Raw genomic sequence first — 16,770 nt, 5'->3', positions numbered from 1 at the left:
GCTGACGGGGCTCAGCAGTAGAAGAAGCAGTCACAGCAAGATTGCAATAGTTAAGACAGGTGCTGACTCCTGACGTGCCTGTGTTATTGTTCCATACAGGTAAGATACACCAAATGTGAAGCCAGAATTAATATCAGAGCGATGTTTGTGTTAGAACCCTAGAGCGTGTGTGTGAATTGCTACTGTGATACGACACAAAGGCTAACACCGATAGAGCCCGCGTGCAGATTGTTGCGGACCCGGTGGACGGCGTGCAACTTCCTGTTGCTTTTCAAAATAAGAGTTAGCGCTTTTTCTGTTACATTTAATTGTGTTATTTTCGGTTTGGTTGAATTTGTGATTTCATTTTCGTAATTGAAAAGTTGTTTAGTTAGATTTACATTGAGTTACAGTTACATGATCACACTGTGAACTAGTTGAATGTGTTTGTTTCTTTTCTTGAATGAATATGCTTTGCTCAGCAGTAGAAGAAGCAGTGACAGCAAGATTGCAATAGTTAAGACAGGTGCTGACTCCTGACGTGCCTGTGTTATTGTTCCATACAGAAATAAAAAAGAAAAACATTAATGTGCCGCACAAAGAATTGGTCAGGCGCCATTCTTTAACGTGTAACATGGGCACCTGGACGAGTAAAGAAAAGAAAAGAAAACAAGATACTGCCCCCAAGTGGCCAGTTATACTAATTGCCCACTTTTTAGACAAATGCACACACACACACACACACACACGCGCAAAGAGGGGAAAAATAGCCTAGAAACATTTGAGGTTTACCATTTTTTTTATTTATGATTTTTAAATCCTCTACTTGTTTATGAAACAAATACATACGAATAAATAAGGTTGTGATTAATAATAAATAAGTGAAAAGGCTGTGCTGTTTTCTGTTAAGGCTTTTCTGGGTATTAGAGGATAAATATGTCTGTTTGAACATGCAGAGAACTACCGATTTAAGAGTCCTATGTCTCATTATGAGTGGTCCTTATAAAACAGTGTGTGAGTCAAAGAGTGAGTGAGTCAACAGAGTCTCACTGGATGGCTCACAGTTACTTTGAAAACGTTGACAAAGCAAAGCTTTACATAATTAATATCATTATAACAATAATTAATATACATACATAATATACACTGTAAAACATGCTCAGAGATTCAGCAAAGCTTTGATGAAAGTGAATTTTCATTTGCGCAAAATAAACCAGTTTGTCATTTCTTTCACCTTGAAGTGGTCAAGTTGTCATTCAGTTTAAAAAGTGAAGGTAAAAAACCAGCAGGTCACAGCAGGTCATAGAGGCAATTAAAAAAAAACAAAACTGGAAGCACCAGTGGAAAAAAATTAAAAACCTCTGAGAGTCACAATGTTCCAGTCAATCCAGTGATAGTTTCCGTGGAGCGTCACAGTAGTGCAGAGACGTTGGCCGCCGCTGAGCTCCTGCTCAGATTGAGGAGCTGCATCTCCGAACCGAAGCCGTGTGACGGCAGGTAATGAGCCACGTCGGCCAGCGTCTGCAGGACGTCGTAGGTCACGGCAAACAGGAAGTAGGTGGGAAGCAGCCAGCTGAGGCTGAAGACACGGTCGCCCACTGGGAGAGGAACCGCAAGAAGCCTGGAGCGAAGAGACAGAGCAGTGAGCATTTGTGTGTGTGTGTGTGTCAAAGGTTGATGGTTGGAGTTGGGGTTGTGGTTGCGGTCAGGATTGGAGTCAGAGTTGGGGATGGAGTTGGGCTAGCACATGACTATGGGGAACAATTTAATTTGCATTTCTACATTAAAAAAAAAAATGTATATAGTATAATATAAATGTAAAAAAAGACGCAGGGTTCTGTGTGGGAGGAACGGCTGGACTCACTGGAATCGATCTTCTCTGGACTCTCTCAGCATGATGAAGACAAACAGGCCCACCTCTGTGTTGAGGGAGAAGGACACCACCTTGTCCAGCATGACCACGAAGCCCTGAGGACACAGAAGATCAGGGCCGACTCTCCAGGACGTCAGCCTGTGTGTGTGTGTGTGTGTGTGTGTGTGTGTGTGTGTGTGTGTGTGTGTGTGTGTGTGTGTGTGTGTGTGTGTCACAGACTCACCCTTGGGTCACACACCGACACGATGAAGATGACTGCGAACGCCAGCAGCGACACGAAGCCCTTCGCCACACTGAGAGAGGAGCACAAAGCCGTGAGGTTTTGAAAAACTCTGCTGCCCCCTGGTGGTTCCACGTGTTAAAGGCTGCCCACTTTAACAGTTTTTGGAGTGTCATTTTTGGAGACTTTGAAGAAGAAACGGTGACATCAAGTGGTTTAGTTTTACCGTGAACTACGATGGCCTGCGCACACAAACCTGGATGCTATATTTGAAGACGTAAGCCACAGGTGTGAAACTCTGGCTCGGGGGCGAAGTTTGGCTGGCAGAATAAATATATTTGGCCACCGAGGCAATACAAAATCACTACTAGAGCTAGCCCGCCAGTATTATACGCACAGGTACTGCTAATACTACAAATCCCCCAATGCTCTGCTGGTAGTTTGACACATCAATCAGGACAGGACGATCATTGAAAGGATATGATTATTATTACTTGATTGGTTTATTGTTGTTATTTTATTTTTACATTTATTGCTAGCCTGTGGAAAAGGTTACTGTTGAAATTTAAATCAGAAAGCTACATATGAAAAAAGAGGCATACAATTTCTTATTGATTTATGTTTTTTAAATTCAAAATTCAATTTATTTATTCATTGTATAGCATCAATCTTTACTTGTTCCATATTTGGGCTGAAGAAAAACTTGTTTGGGTCCATATAAAAATGTTAACTGTTATATCTGGAGGAAGATTTTTTTCAATAAATATCAACCTTGGCCCGAAATTTTGTCCCAAGTTTCAAATTATGGCCCACTGTGTTTTTGAGTTTGACACCCCGGCCGTGAGCAGTCACCATTTATTACGAATCGCGCTGTCAGGCAGCTGGATTGTCCACACCAGGCTTCCTTAGAAATATGGCTTATTGCTGTATGTATATTCTTATATATGAATAAGGACCGTTGTTAAGGGTGAACTGTTTTTTATTGTATTGAAATGATACACTTTTATTAATATATTTATGGGCAGTATATGAAGTTTTTAACAATATAACAATCATAAATCCAGCCAAATATCACACACTGGACCTTTAACGCCTGAGCTTGAAGACTGACCTGGTGGCCGAGCAGCCGTGCAGCCTGTTGGGCAGCCTTCGCTCCCAGGCCCTGGACAGCAGCTCCAGCCGGCCGCTCCAGGCAGAGCTGACCAGGCCGTCGACTGCAAGACAAGATGGCAGGCTTCACTTTCTGTTTGAGGTGGGGGGTGCGGTTGGGGGTGGTTGTTGATAGGGGGCTGTGCGTTCTTCCTGACGGATCAATATCTAATATCCAGCGCCACCCCCCCCCCCCCCCCCCCCCCCCCGTGGAGCCTTATTTACTTATTGAGCAGCACGCTCAGTGCTACTTACCGCCCGTTTCCTTCAGGATGGATAAAAACATATCGAGCGCCGTTTGGTCTCTATAAACAAGTCGGGAGATTCCTCCTTTCCACTTCCTGCTCCCTTCACTCTCCTCCCTGGAACAAAGTGCCGCTTCTGATTCTGACAGTGTGTCACCCGTCCAAAAATACCCACAAACCGTCTGAGGCGCTCTTGATTAAATAAACGCAACAAGGCAGTTGTTGTTGTTTTTGTTTAGTTTTTTTTTTCCAATTTGTAATTTGTCTGTTTGAATAAATAAATAAAAATAAAATTATATTTTGATTAACATTAATAGAGACACACAAGTTCCTTCTTCCTTTCAACATTTTTTCTCAAAAACATTTTTTCTCAAAAAATATAAACTTTTTTCAACTCTTCATACAAACTACTACTAATTTCTCTCAAGTCAACAAAACAAAAAGAGGCTTTTTTCAGTTGTACAAACTCAACGATGTCAACACTGGGCTGGAGACAAACATTGACTTTATAACTTTGCAACATTAATTAAAATAATCTATGTGTCTGCGTGTGTGTGTTTGTGTGAGCGGCACCTACTGGTGTGCTTCATGGCCGAGCCCATCACCAGGAAGGAGACGCTGACGCTGATGGCGATGAAGACCTGGATCAGCTGGGCCACCCAGGAGAAACTCCTGTAACGTTCATTAATAATCTGCATGGGTCGGTGGGGAGGGTGGAGGTGGGAGTGGCATTGGGGTGGGGTGGGGCGGGGTTGTGTAGTGGTGGCGGCAGAGGTGATGGAGGTGGTCGTGTGATGGTGAGTGAGTGTGAGGACACAACAAGGAAGAAGCGAGTGGTGTAATCCAAACATTGAACTCAAACATTTCAAAAACAGGAAGTATCCTCGTCTTTCCAGAAATCCTCCCCCTGCTGGAACTCAAAAATACTGCACATTCTTTTCTTATTTTTTTTTTTAAAAGGGACTTTTTGAAACTGTTTTGCACAACCTTTAGTGATTATTAATAACTTTATTATCAATAATCGTTTTGTGTTACATGTTGTTGTCACTTTGCTTTCTTTGTTGTTTCAAAACTTTGCAACCGGAAGACGTTTTCGAAAGGAATCTTTATTATTAATATTGGTTGATTCCCTCTGTAACAACGTCACGAACTGTGCATCCAGAGGTGTTGATGAGAAACAGTACAGCAGAGTAGATCAAAGTGGGATCAGTTTGTCCCATCATCCACTTCTTTAAAGGAGACCTATTATGCTTTTCCTCTTTTCTGACCTCTAAATACACAACTCATGCATTAGGACCTGAGCCCTGCTCGTTGTTGTGCATGGTTCTGCACGCTGTGTTTTACCGTCTTTTTTAAACATTGTGGTCGCAATGACATCAATGCGTGCTGAACTTCCCTACGTGGCCATGCTCAGGCATACTCTAGGCCTGGCACCGCCCTCCCCCGCTCTGCCTCGGAAGTTATATCGCTTTGTTTAGCTTTCCTAAAGAGGCAAGCACCAGGCAGAAGTGGATGGAGTTGCTTTTTCCCAGCCAGCAAAAGAAAAAAAAACCTCTGTTTTTGTCTGCCTGCAATATTTCACATGGGACTGTTTTGTTAACATGGGCCCATACGAAGCTGGATTAGCTGGTGAGGTGCTGCCTAAAAAAATATGAAGCTTTCCTGACAGTACTTGGTCGTGTTGAAGAGTCAGAAGAGCAAGCTGCAAGTAACAACTTATCAGTGTCCTAACTGTGTTTATTTTGTGGAAGAAATCGGACCAAGAGTGTGACAAGAGTGCTGGGCGGGAGGCGTACACGGAGGAGGCCGGGGGAGGGAGTGAAGTAAACTGCAGGATTTCCGCAGGATGCAGGAAATACAAGGAAGCGATGCAGCGAGAGACACAGATCTACAAAGCTTTCAATCGTGTGTTGCTGCTCTGGAGGGGCCAGAAATCAAATACAAAGGCCCGGAAATAGAGTATAGCAGGTCCCCTTTAATAAGGATGTAGTTTAGAATTTAAAAAATGCCATTGGTGAGATTTTGATAGCGTGACAACTTGACATCACACCTGACTTTTCAACACAACACGCAACAGTTACACAACCAATCAGTACAACGAGACCGGTGCAGCATCGACGGGGAAAAACTAAACGCTGGCAAATTAAATGTGTAAGAGCAGAAACGGAGGTCGCTGTGTTTCCCCTCGTTTATCAGCAACCAGAAGGGAAATAAATGTAAAAATCACAAAGGCCATCAATCAACAGTCACACATGAGCCCAGTAATTATGAGCCTGTAATTTGCTTCACGGCGGCGGCTCTGTGGTTACCAGGTCAGGACTCAGCCTTTAGTTTGTCAGCCGGCTAATTGCAATGTTTACGCGAGCAAGCCTGGGAGGTCATTAGCTCCGCCCCCCGTGTCAACCAACACAATTAGCCAGACTCAAACAGTTGATACCCACCACCCTGCGACCAGCCGTCCTGCATCAAGCAGAAGGTTTCAATCTGCTGTGGGCCAAACCTGAAACTAAAAACATCTTCATGCTGCTGAGACGCCTCCAAAATGTTGCTTTGTTAAATTATTTATTTTTCTAAACTCGTTCTTTTACACCAATGAAAATTGGCAGATTTCTTGTGTGTAAATGATGCATTTTCTTTTCCTCTGTTAAAATAAATAAACTCCTTTTAAGTCAGTTGCATGCTTGAGTTTAAGTGTTTTTTTTAAAAAAAAAAAAACTTTTTAAAAATGTATTCAAGCATAACCTACTTTAATTTCTATATTCTTTTTTTTTAAGGTTGACTTAGACCTCTCATCCAAAAGGCTTCTTCTGAGCTGAAGAAGCCTTTTGGATGAGAGGCAAAACGTCTTCAAGATAACAAAGAACAAGTAAGTCCAGTTGCCCTTCTACCTTGAGATGACCTGATGACTGAGAACTTTTACAGATATTTTCTATTTATGTTTTTTAAAAAAAGAGTTATTTGGAAAGAAAGACTGTGTTGTTGTTGATTGTGTTGTCCTGAAACTTGACTGTACTGCCGTCAGCTGAGGCGATCATGTGACTCACCTTAGTCAGCGGGATGGTCGCAATCTCTCCGGCTTTCTCGGACCTGCGGGGGTGTGGGTGGGGGGTGGGGGGTGACAAATAAACCCGTTAGCTCGTCAGTCAGTTATTATTAGAAGGTTATGCCTGCCCTGTTGTGTTATACACTTCACCATTTTCAATTCATTTTAGTTATGTTTGAGTTCTTGTAATTTTTATGAACCCCACATTTTGATTTACTTCTAGTTGTGTGTACTGATTTTATCATTTTAACTACCCTGTAAATTGCAAATTTCCCCACTGTGGGATCAGTAAAGGTCTTCTTCTTCTTCTTCTTCTTCTTCTTCTTCTTCTTCTTCTTCTAAAGCTTCTTTGAGTTTTCTGAAAAGCTCTATACAAATAAAATCTATTGTAGGAGCCTGTTGGGGGCTCGCTCTGGCCTGTAGGATTCTTTCTTACCTGTAGGGGGCTCTATCGCCTGTAGGAGTCTCTCCTGCCTGTAGGGGGCTCTATCGCCTGTAGGAGTCTCTCCTGCCTGTAGGGGGCTCTATTGCCTGTAGGAGTCTCTCCTGCCTGTAGGGGGCTCTATTGCCTCTAGGAGTCTCTCCTGCCTGTAGGGGGCTCTATCGCCTGTAGGGGGCTCTATCGCCTGTAGGGGGCTCTATCGCCTCTAGGAGTCTCTCCAGCCTGGAGGGGCCTCTTCCGCCTTTTGGGGGTTCTTCTGCCTGTAGGATTCTCTCCAGCCTGTTGTATTCTCTTTTGCCTGTAGGGGGCTCTCCTGCTGTGTAGAATTCTCTTCAATTTCACCATATTGGTCTAAATTTTTCCTTTTTAAATTCCACAGCTGAGTGACTCCAACAGGAATGTGAGCCTGTTTTCCTTCCTCAATTCCTCCCAGGATATCAGCTTTGCGTGCATCTAAACAGGCCCAGGTTTCACACTGAGTGAGTACAGAAAGAAACTATATAGTCATCATTAGGTAAAAAAAAGTGTCATTTCAAAAATTTGAAACTGAATTTCAGTGGTGGTGTGCCATGGTGTTTTTTCAATGTCAAAAATAGTGTAGGGGGCATCTCCCGCCTGTAGGGGGCTCTCCTGCTGCTCGACAGTAACCCCACTCCTCTTGCGTTTATTTTCCCTCTCTGCTGTGTTGAAACTCATGGCCGCCGTTTACTGTTTACATCTCCTCCATCCATCCGTGTGGAGCGGCTCTCCGGAGACGATCCCAGGCCTCCGGAAAAAAAAAAAAAAAAGCGTCTGAAAGCAAACTGTTGTCTGTGTGATCCCAGTGAGTGAACGCCGGGGCACACTTAGAGCCTGTTAGTGCCTTCGCCATCCTAACACGGCTTTAAAAACGCACGCAGCTCCTTAAAGGACGGGAGCAGCGGGTCGAGACGACCGGGGATTCCAAACTGGCGCAAGGCCTTTTAAAAATGATGCGTACCCGTTCCACTAGGGGGCAGTGTTAGTCCATGGAAAACCTTCAGTCTTCATGCGAGCGGGAGCTCCTGTGACTGACTAACTGAGGTTGTCTCAGCCAGGCGGGTCACGGGAACAATGAGCAGCAATGGGTTGTGGGTAAGAGGGAGAATAACACAGAGGTAAAAAAAAAAAAAAAAATCACGCTACACAATAGGGATAAAACATAGTGCGCCAGCAAATCAGTGCAATGAAGGATTTATTGAAAAGGGGGCGGGGCAGGGGAAGAGGGGGGGGGGGGGTTTGAATTACACATTCAGCACACAGGGCCGTAATTGCGCATATTCACACAACCCCGGGCTGATTTAATTGCAGGTACAGACGACGGCAGGCTGTTTCTGCAGCGCTCTGATGACGGGCGGCCAATTAGGAATCAGAAACGACGCGGCGTCGCTGTTAGGAAATGGCAGGATGGCGGCGGACGAAAAAAAAAAAAAGAAGCGAAAGAGCTCTACACCTGCAAAAATTGAACACACACACACACACACACACACACACACTGCTGACTGAATAAAAATGCTACAAATGTGAAATTAATGTGAACAAAACCAGTTTGTCCAATGTCATGACCCACTAAAATGCACCGCACTGAAAGGTCAGATTTTGAACCTGAGACATCTTGGAACACGACTCACTCCCTCACGGAGCCGACCAATCAGATGTATTCAGTTGCGCTGGAGCCAGTTGGGTTAAACTGCGGGGGAAAAAAAGACTTGATGCTGTCTCGCTGACTGTCGACGCTTGTGTTATTTGTGAAGATTGAGTAGTTTTTGGGTTTTTTTTTTGCCGACGTGAGAAGAGGCTAAATTTTGAATATTGACCGTTTGGTGCGGCGCCAACATTAGTCCAGTTCCGTGACGTTGGAAGCGTTCGACCTCTTTGTCTGGTCCATTTGATCAGGTAATAGCAGCAGCAGGACATTTCCTGTAAGAAAAAAAAAAAACCCTTGGCCTTGAGTCAAAAAAAAAAAAAAAGAAAACGCTGCTGGGGTCCCAGTGAAGTGAGTCAACATTCAATTGGATTAGTTGGAGGAAGCACTGTGGACCTGTGGACCCCCGGGGGGCGTCGATACTCAACATCTTTGTCATCTAATAAGGACGAGTTTCCAGATTCAGCCAATTAGCTTAGAAGTCCATTGACTGCTGCAGGGGTCACTGGAGGTCACAGCCGGTCCAGTCGAGATGGAACCAGCAGATTTTCTTTGGCCTTTTTCAAGCAGCGAATGTCTGCGGCCCGGACGTTCAGTAACACACGCACTCACGCACGCGTGCACACACACACACACACACACACACACACAGAGGATTCAATCGGCAGGAGGCTGAGGAGAAGCGACGGACAGACTCACTCTTCCAGAGAGATGTTGGAGTAGGAGAGGGAGGGGGAGGGGGAGGAGTAAGAGGAGGTGGCGGGACCAGGAGCAGACGTCTGCGGGACGATCTCCAGTACGGCCCAGCACCTGGAACACACAGGAAGAACCTCCATTGAAGCACATCTTCACAACTCACAGTTTTAAAGCTACCTATAGGTGTATGTATATATATATATATAAATATGTATACAGTATATAAAACATAGTAAATGAGTATGATATCCACAGAGGATGGTGGTCCATTTTCAATTTTCTTCCCCCATTTTTCACTTGGGAGTTTTTCATTTGGATTCTAACCAGCGAACTCCACAACCTCGAGTATAATGGAGTTTTGTGTTTCAATTTTTTCCCCGGCTCCAGTTTTTGGGGAAAGCGTTGATTCACATGGTTAATTCCTTTCGGAACCATTTAGGAGACAACTGATTGACTTCCCTCCACCAGCACTATAACTGCTGCTGCTTCAGCTTCCCTTCTGGCCAGATCAGACACTGGAATCCTTTTTACTGTCCGGTTTATCTTTTTCTTCTCTTTCACGTTAATTTCTCTTTTTTCGCCACTCCCTGCCTGTACTCCATCCGGGGGGAGCTCACGCTGAACGTGGATCACCTTTCTGAAAGATCTATAATTGAAGTCATTTCCACGGAACTTTCGGTAAAACGGTAATTAAGAAAAAAAAAAAAAGAGAAAAAAAGAAGCATCGTATGGCAGCAGTTTTTGCTGCTGACTGATTTAAAAAACCAATCTAATCTGAGAGATCTGAACGACTGTGGGTTTGTTTTCTTTCTTGGGCTTCTGAGATAATTCACATGAAATGCAGCGTATTCCTTGATTTTTTTTTTTTTTATTCTTTTGCTATTGATGGCGGGATTTTTTTTTTTTTGCCTGTGAAAGATGTTTTGCAGCCGTCGGCGGCCGCTTCCACGTCCTCCAGAGCCAGTCCCGGCGTTCGCTCACCATTAGGACTGCTGCCTTCAAAGACTGGCGGCCGCCGCTGATGAAAAGGCAGCAGAACGAAGCGATGAGAGCAGGAACACGTCGTTTCATTAGAAAATCGATGGTACGAGCAAGGTTACGTTGGCGCCGTTACATTGTTCTCATATTTCTCTGAGCCCAGGGCCACTCTCAGCTTCGGCAAATCTCGCCATCTAATTACAGGTCAGGCTTGTTTTTCCCCCCACCTTCTTTCACCGCCTCGGTCAACAGAATTTTTTTTTTCTCTTTAAATCAGATAATTTAGCCTTGAGACGAACTGTCCAATCAACACTGTGTATTGTACGAGCAACGCTGAATTCTCATTTATCAACAACCTGTCTGTTCCGCGCCGTGTTCTGATACATTTCTCAGATTTCAACGTCGTTCTTGCCGACTGTTGAAAGAAGATCTCGTTGTTGCGCGTGGGATTCTTCCACGAAGCAACGGAACATCCATCACCGCCGGAGGTCCTCTCATCTTTCTCTTGATTGTAATTGGTGCGGGGAAAAAAAAGAGACGTCACTGTCAAATATTCTATTCATTAAATGATATTTGTTTTTTTTGTTTGCGGCGCAGGCGACCTGCAGTCTGAGACATGAAATGTTCCGAGAGACTCACTTCTGAAATAGAAATTCCAGAGATGTTGACGTGACACGAGCGGAGCGACCGCCGAGTTCTGACCTCAAACAACAATGAACCCGCTGTTTTTTCTCAAAGGGCTCTGAGGGAGGAATTCATTACTTATGACTATTTCTTCTTTTTTTTTAAAAAAATGGTTTCTATCGCTTTTTCTTTTTTTTAAAGGCTGAATGGAGAACAGCGTGATTGACAGGAAGTGATCATCAGACTTTAATCAGCAGTCTCGGCTCAAAAACATCAAGTCAATCCCGAGCCAGACACATTAAATATGAAGGTCCAGTGCATATTTGGCTTGATTCATATTTTTTATATTGATAAAAGCGTAACACACTGCCCATAAATACATTCATAAAAGTGTTTAATTGCAGTATAATAAAAGCAATTTGCTTTTCCTTCCCATAGAATGGTTCTGACATATATTAGAATATACAGTAGATCAAGGGTCTTGCTCCTAGTAACCTGCCACCTTGCAATGCCATATTTCTAAGGAAGCCTGGTGTGGACAATCCAGCTGCCTGACAGCATTTCGTATTTAGGGTGAACGCTTGTGTCCTCAAATCAACCAATGAAGAAGAAGGTGGACATAGGCGACCAGGTTTGTGTGCACAGGCCACCGTAATTCACTGGCAAGCTCAGGAGGAGGAGCGGGAGTGAAAGACAACTGCAATCTAAAATGTAACCACTTGTTGCTGTTTCTCCCTCTTAAAAATCTCCAACTATTACACACTGGACCTTTAAATGACGGTGAATGGGGCCAATCAGATCATGTCCTCCACCCTCCAATCAGAGTCTGGCTAGACATTAGCCTGATTGATTGACTGTCAATTAAAAAACAACAACAAACAAAACAGAAGTGAAGCCAGAGGTTGATTAGCCTTTTGGTTCACTGCGGCTGTTCCTCCTCCCTGCTCGCTCCTCACTGGCCGCTCAGTCCGAGTGGTGGCGGCGGCGGCGGCTCCCAGAGATTTATCCCTTCATTTGTTGTGGCCACGCTCAAATGCACCCAACAACACACCATTTCTATTTTATTCCGTCTCGTCTCTCACTCCGCCGGCTGGCTCAACAGGAGTTATGTCCCTGACGATAATTATCAATCAAAATTATGGTGCCTAAAAAAAAAGAAAAGAAAAAAAAAGGAAATTGCTGGCGCCAGCCAGGGCTCCAAGCAGGAAGAGAAGCCTGGAGCAGTGGCTGAGGTGAGGAAGCTCTCCGAGGATTTGCATATCTGCAGCCGGCTGACAAACTACAGAACCACAGCAGACTGCAGGACTTCACAGGCACCAAACTCCTCAAATCAACAGCCGTCGATGAACTTCAGGGGAAACTCGACCCCATTACGGCTCCAGACTCTTAGATTTTGGGAGGAAGTGTTGGCAGCCGACTGAGAAGAAAAAAAAGGTATTTGATTTGAGAGAAAGAAAATGAGTCTCAGCATAAACGCGACTTTAAGTTCATTTTCAGAATGGCTGCAAACAAATTCTGGAGCCAGAATCTCCTTTGCGCTTTTGCACTTTTGATTTGTTTTTTTTTTAGGTTCGCAGGTTCACAACTTTGATTTCACAGCCGTCAGTTGAAGTTGAAGCCGAGCTGGAAAAAAAGACAGCAAAACATTTTTCTTAAAAGCTTTCAATGAAGTCCACCTTCAGTTTGTTGAGGTGGGAGAAAGTCCTGCAGTCCTTACAAGTTATTATATTTTCGCTTCTTTTATTCCCCGACGTGGAAAGCGACGGACACAAAACGGCAATTAGCCGCTCATTATACTCAGCTGGAAGCTTTGACCTTTGTGACCTTCACAGATGAGCTGCAGTTTATGATAAAAAAAATACTTTCCGTTAGCTGTAGCTGTTGTTGTCCCCTCGCAACGACTGAAAGACACGAGTGGACGAGTGACTTGTCAGGTGTCGTCATGACGACATCCAGCGAACTAAGCGGTTCACCGGAGCCGACTTTGATTTCTGCAGCTTCTTCAGCAAGCTGAGAGAGGGGTGGGGTGGGGGGGAAGGGGGGTTGCGTGGGGGTGTGGGTGGAGGTGTGGGGGGGTTGCTTCCTGAGAGCCGACGTGAAATGAAAAGTTGTCATCACCGGATAAATAAAGCGACTTCATAGAGAAGCACTTTGCCGGCAAAAAAAGAAAAAGAAAACTGCTCTGAGAAATTGGGTTGGACGCAAACAGCAAAAAAGAAGTAGGAAAAAAGTGAAAAAAAAAAAGTGCGTCTCAGAGCTCATAAATCTCGGCGAGCGAGCGAGGGATCCCAGAGGAGAGGCTGCTGACTGTGTGGAGCCGCTAGAAGTTGTTTTTGCCAGGAGCTGATCAGTAAAGTACACCAACGCTGCTCCGTCTGGTGTCAAGTGGAAACACTGGAGCTGCCAGAGGATTTGTCGGCCGCGCTCATGCAGCAGTGCGGCGGGGAAAAAATAAAAAAATAAAGCAAAGTTCCTGCACGCGTTGGTGGGAGGAAGGGAGGGAGAGAAAGGAGACGCAGGAGAGTGCGATGATGTCATGGAACGACGGAGGTTCAGCTGGAAAACTGAAGAGGGGGTGATTTTTATTGGCTGTGCAAAAACTGAAAAATTAAGTCTAATTATTCACAGTAGGCGTCATGAATGACTGCGGTCTCGTCTGATTGGTTGTAATTGAATTGTAATTGTTTGCTCAGCACTTGCAGTCAGTCTGATTCCCCACTCAAACCTGCGGCAGGACACTGATTATGGTCTCGCACTCCACATCCAAGCATCAAGTGTTGACATTGAACTTGACTTCTGAATCATTGAAGAACATTCTTTTTTTCCAACTCTGCCATTTTTCCACTGGCAGCAGGAGGAGCAAAAAAAAGAAAAAAAAAGAAAAAAAAAAAAAAGAAAAAAAAACGAATCCTTTTTTCAAAGCAGATGAGATTTTGGCTTCACTGGGCTGTGAGAGAAATGCTCTCTGACCGACTCTTTATCTGCTGCTGCTGCTGCTCACTCCTGCGGGACGTCCGGAGGTCCCAGCGGACGGTCGCAGGTGACGGCTTCACCGCGGCGCTCGGCAACAAAACCACAAAATCTCCTGTTATCTTCCCGTTGCCCGTTTGAAATCCTGCCGGCCGACAGGCCACAGCACAGCTGAAACCTTTCCAAAGGCTATTTCAAAGATTTCTGCTCGACCCCCCCCGAAAAGATATAATAAAATGTTTGATCCAAGTGATACTTGAAGAGGCTCAAAGCCTCCCGTGATGCCCTGAATAAACAGCAGCTGTATGGTTTTCCTGCTGCTTACTAGAGGAGAAAGACACGACGCGGGAGTTGAATTTATTCCTTCTATTTTTTTGTGTTTCAAAAAAAAAAAAAAAACATAAAACATTTTTCTCCTTGATTGGGAAGCCGTTATTTGTTGCGATTAAACGCAAGCGAAAAAGGCAAGAGAGGCTAACGACTGAACGATGAGTTGACGGCCGAGGCTAAATCCGTCCGCGGGAAATTCATAAATGAATAAACGGCTTTTTAAAGAGCAGAACAATGTGCTCGCTTACTCACTCACCAGAGGATGTTGAGTAGCGTGCACGTCGTCAGACCCCCGAGCACGGCCCTCCGGAACCACATGATCTGGAGAGGGAGAGAGAGAGAGAGAGACGTGGGGTGGGGGTGGGGGTGGGGGAGTCAGCCAATGGCGCTCAATGAAAAATATATCACCATGACTATTTCATCATCAGGAGGCCTGGTGGGCAGAAGACTGAAGACTTACTGCAGGTGACTGCAGATAGACACCAGGTGGCGTTAAACCACATGCACCAAACCACCCAACACCTTCGTCTCCGTGGCAGAAGATCCATCATCTTTGGATCTTTGAACCTCGGAGACCCCATCCCCCCTCCAGCAACTCTAATTGTTCATCAATACTCTGAAGGACGGAAGTCGAAAGGCGAAGGCGAAGGCAGGGACAAGTCGCCAGTTCATCGCAGGATGAAGACATAGAGACAAACAACCATTCACACTCACATGCACACCTACGGACAATTTAGAACGTTCAATTGACCTCACATGTATGTTTTTGGACTGTGGGATCAAGCCGGAGAACCCGGAGAGAACCCACAACCTTCTTGCTGTGAGGCGGCAGCGCTAACCACTGCGCCACCGCCAATGCACCAAACAGACAACAATATTTTTTTTTCCTTTTTTGGTAGAAAACCATATTTCAATAAAAATAAGGGGGTAGGGGGGGGCCTTGAGCCAGATCAGTCTCCTCCCACCTGGCCATGAATCACTGGTGGAACCTTATCTCTGGATTTTGTCCTTTATATCGTCGTGGGTGGGAAGTTTGTCAATTTTCCCAGTAACACCTGAAATCTCTGGCCGTAAAACTCCACCCGTCGGGGTCTCGGCGAGCATCGAGCGGCCTTGGCGGAGCTCAGACGGCTGAGGCCACCTCAGCCTCGTCAGCCCTGCTCGGCCCCGCCTCTCCGCCTCTCCTCCAATCACCATCCATCTTTCTTGGCCAGAAGAATAACAACGTGGCGGCGGCCGAAAAGCAATTTTCAGGATTTGGCGCTGGAGAGTTGTCGGATCAGCAGGCGGAGCCGCCGCCGCCGGTGGCGAGGTGTTGCGTGTCGTTGTGCGGTTTTGCCTGTTGTTGTGTGTCGCTGCGTGGCGTTGTGTGAGGACGGACTCACCTGAGTTTTGTTGTGCGAGATCTGCGAGAAGAGCAGCGGCATCACGTTAACGATCCCTCCTGAAAACAGAGAGACGCGGCAGCCGATCGATCAGCCGCTCTTTACTAGCCACGGACAATATAGGTGGTTTAGGAAGGAAAAGAGAAAAAAAAAGATGTATTGATTTTTTTTTTTTTTTTTTCTTTTCAAGTTCTACATCAATCTGTGGGCAAGTTTCTTTCTTTCTCTTATTTTTTATTTCTGCTCCACTTCTCCACTCTTCCATTTCCGTCCTCGCTGCAGCAGGTCGGTAACAGCCACTTCAAAACAATGTCCTCCTTGTGAGGGAGTGTTCAACAACCGTCTGTGAGAAATAACTAATAATAACTGTATTTAACAGGAACAAAATATAATAATGAAATAAAATCAGCCAAGCTGACGAGGCAGAAGGAAACAGGTGCGGAGAAGAACTCAGAAAACGGCAACAGTAATTTGCACACTTGCTTTTAAAGTGAGACCACACAACACCACACAATGAAAAAGATGCAGATTTCCAAAAAAAAAAAAAACCTTGCAGCTTGTAATTCTTAAAATTCTCACTGGGCAGAGTGGACAACCAACATCGCCGTGTGAAATCAACGCCGCTCCCCCTCCAGCCACAGGAAGTGGCCCCGGCTCGGCCTCCGAGCTCACGGCAGCTTCACCTGTACGTTGCGGCGGCTTCGGCCAATCAGGTGGCTCCTGCAGCGGCTCTTTAACCCTGCTTGGCTTCCCTCCCCCCACACCCCACAGCAGGCACAGAGGCAGAGGGAGCAGTGGAGCGGAGCGAGGCTGGACCAAGTCCTGAGACGAATCTCAATCGCATCTCTGCCTCCACTTTGAGTTGCTACCCGGAAAAAAAAAAAGGTTCTTTCCCTTTTTTGGTTGAGGTCATTTGAGGTCAGCGCTTCTGCTTGCCTCTTTCTCCTACCTGAAGCGAGTGCCACACTTTGTGGATCCTTCAATCGGGCTACAAACACTTTCAGAATGATGATAATAATAACAACACTCTGGCACTTTGGCAGTTGTGTACTTCACCCAGTCCACTTCACACGTTTCCCATCTGAGCCGCTATGTATTTTGTATTTCTCCCTCAACAAAGCCTGGCTGGCTTCACGCTGCACCAGGGAATAACAGCCATCAGGGGGCCTCAGC

General features: G+C 45.3%; 1 protein-coding gene across 2 annotated transcripts in view; it reads right to left on the bottom strand.

The window, feature by feature from the left end:
• Nucleotides 1-765: 765 nt before the first annotated feature.
• Nucleotides 766-16,770, bottom strand: part of LOC142884437 (uncharacterized) — a 37,442-nt gene continuing 21,437 nt past the window's right edge. Inside the window, exons 10-18 of one of the 2 annotated variants that reach the window (XM_076020097.1) lie at nt 15,598-15,656; nt 14,469-14,533; nt 9,314-9,424; nt 6,511-6,553; nt 4,044-4,158; nt 3,184-3,286; nt 2,076-2,145; nt 1,844-1,947; nt 766-1,600 (exon numbers count right to left, since the gene is read on the bottom strand). In XM_076020097.1, coding sequence (XP_075876212.1) covers nt 1,390-1,600; nt 1,844-1,947; nt 2,076-2,145; nt 3,184-3,286; nt 4,044-4,158; nt 6,511-6,553; nt 9,314-9,424; nt 14,469-14,533; nt 15,598-15,656 — 881 coding nt within the window. In that variant the 3' untranslated portion in view covers nt 766-1,389. The remainder of the gene's footprint in view (nt 1,601-1,843; nt 1,948-2,075; nt 2,146-3,183; nt 3,287-4,043; nt 4,159-6,510; nt 6,554-9,313; nt 9,425-14,468; nt 14,534-15,597; nt 15,657-16,770) is intronic. The other variant, XR_012926175.1, reaches the window with a different exon arrangement.

Source organism: Nelusetta ayraudi, unplaced genomic scaffold, assembly GCF_046127955.1.
Source record: "Nelusetta ayraudi isolate G7.1 ecotype Tasmania unplaced genomic scaffold, CSIRO-AGI_Nayr_v1 ptg000001l, whole genome shotgun sequence".
NCBI lineage: Eukaryota > Metazoa > Chordata > Actinopteri > Tetraodontiformes > Monacanthidae > Nelusetta > Nelusetta ayraudi.
The sequence above is the reverse complement of the archived record's forward strand: the minus strand, read 5'-3'. Positions and strand labels throughout refer to the sequence as shown.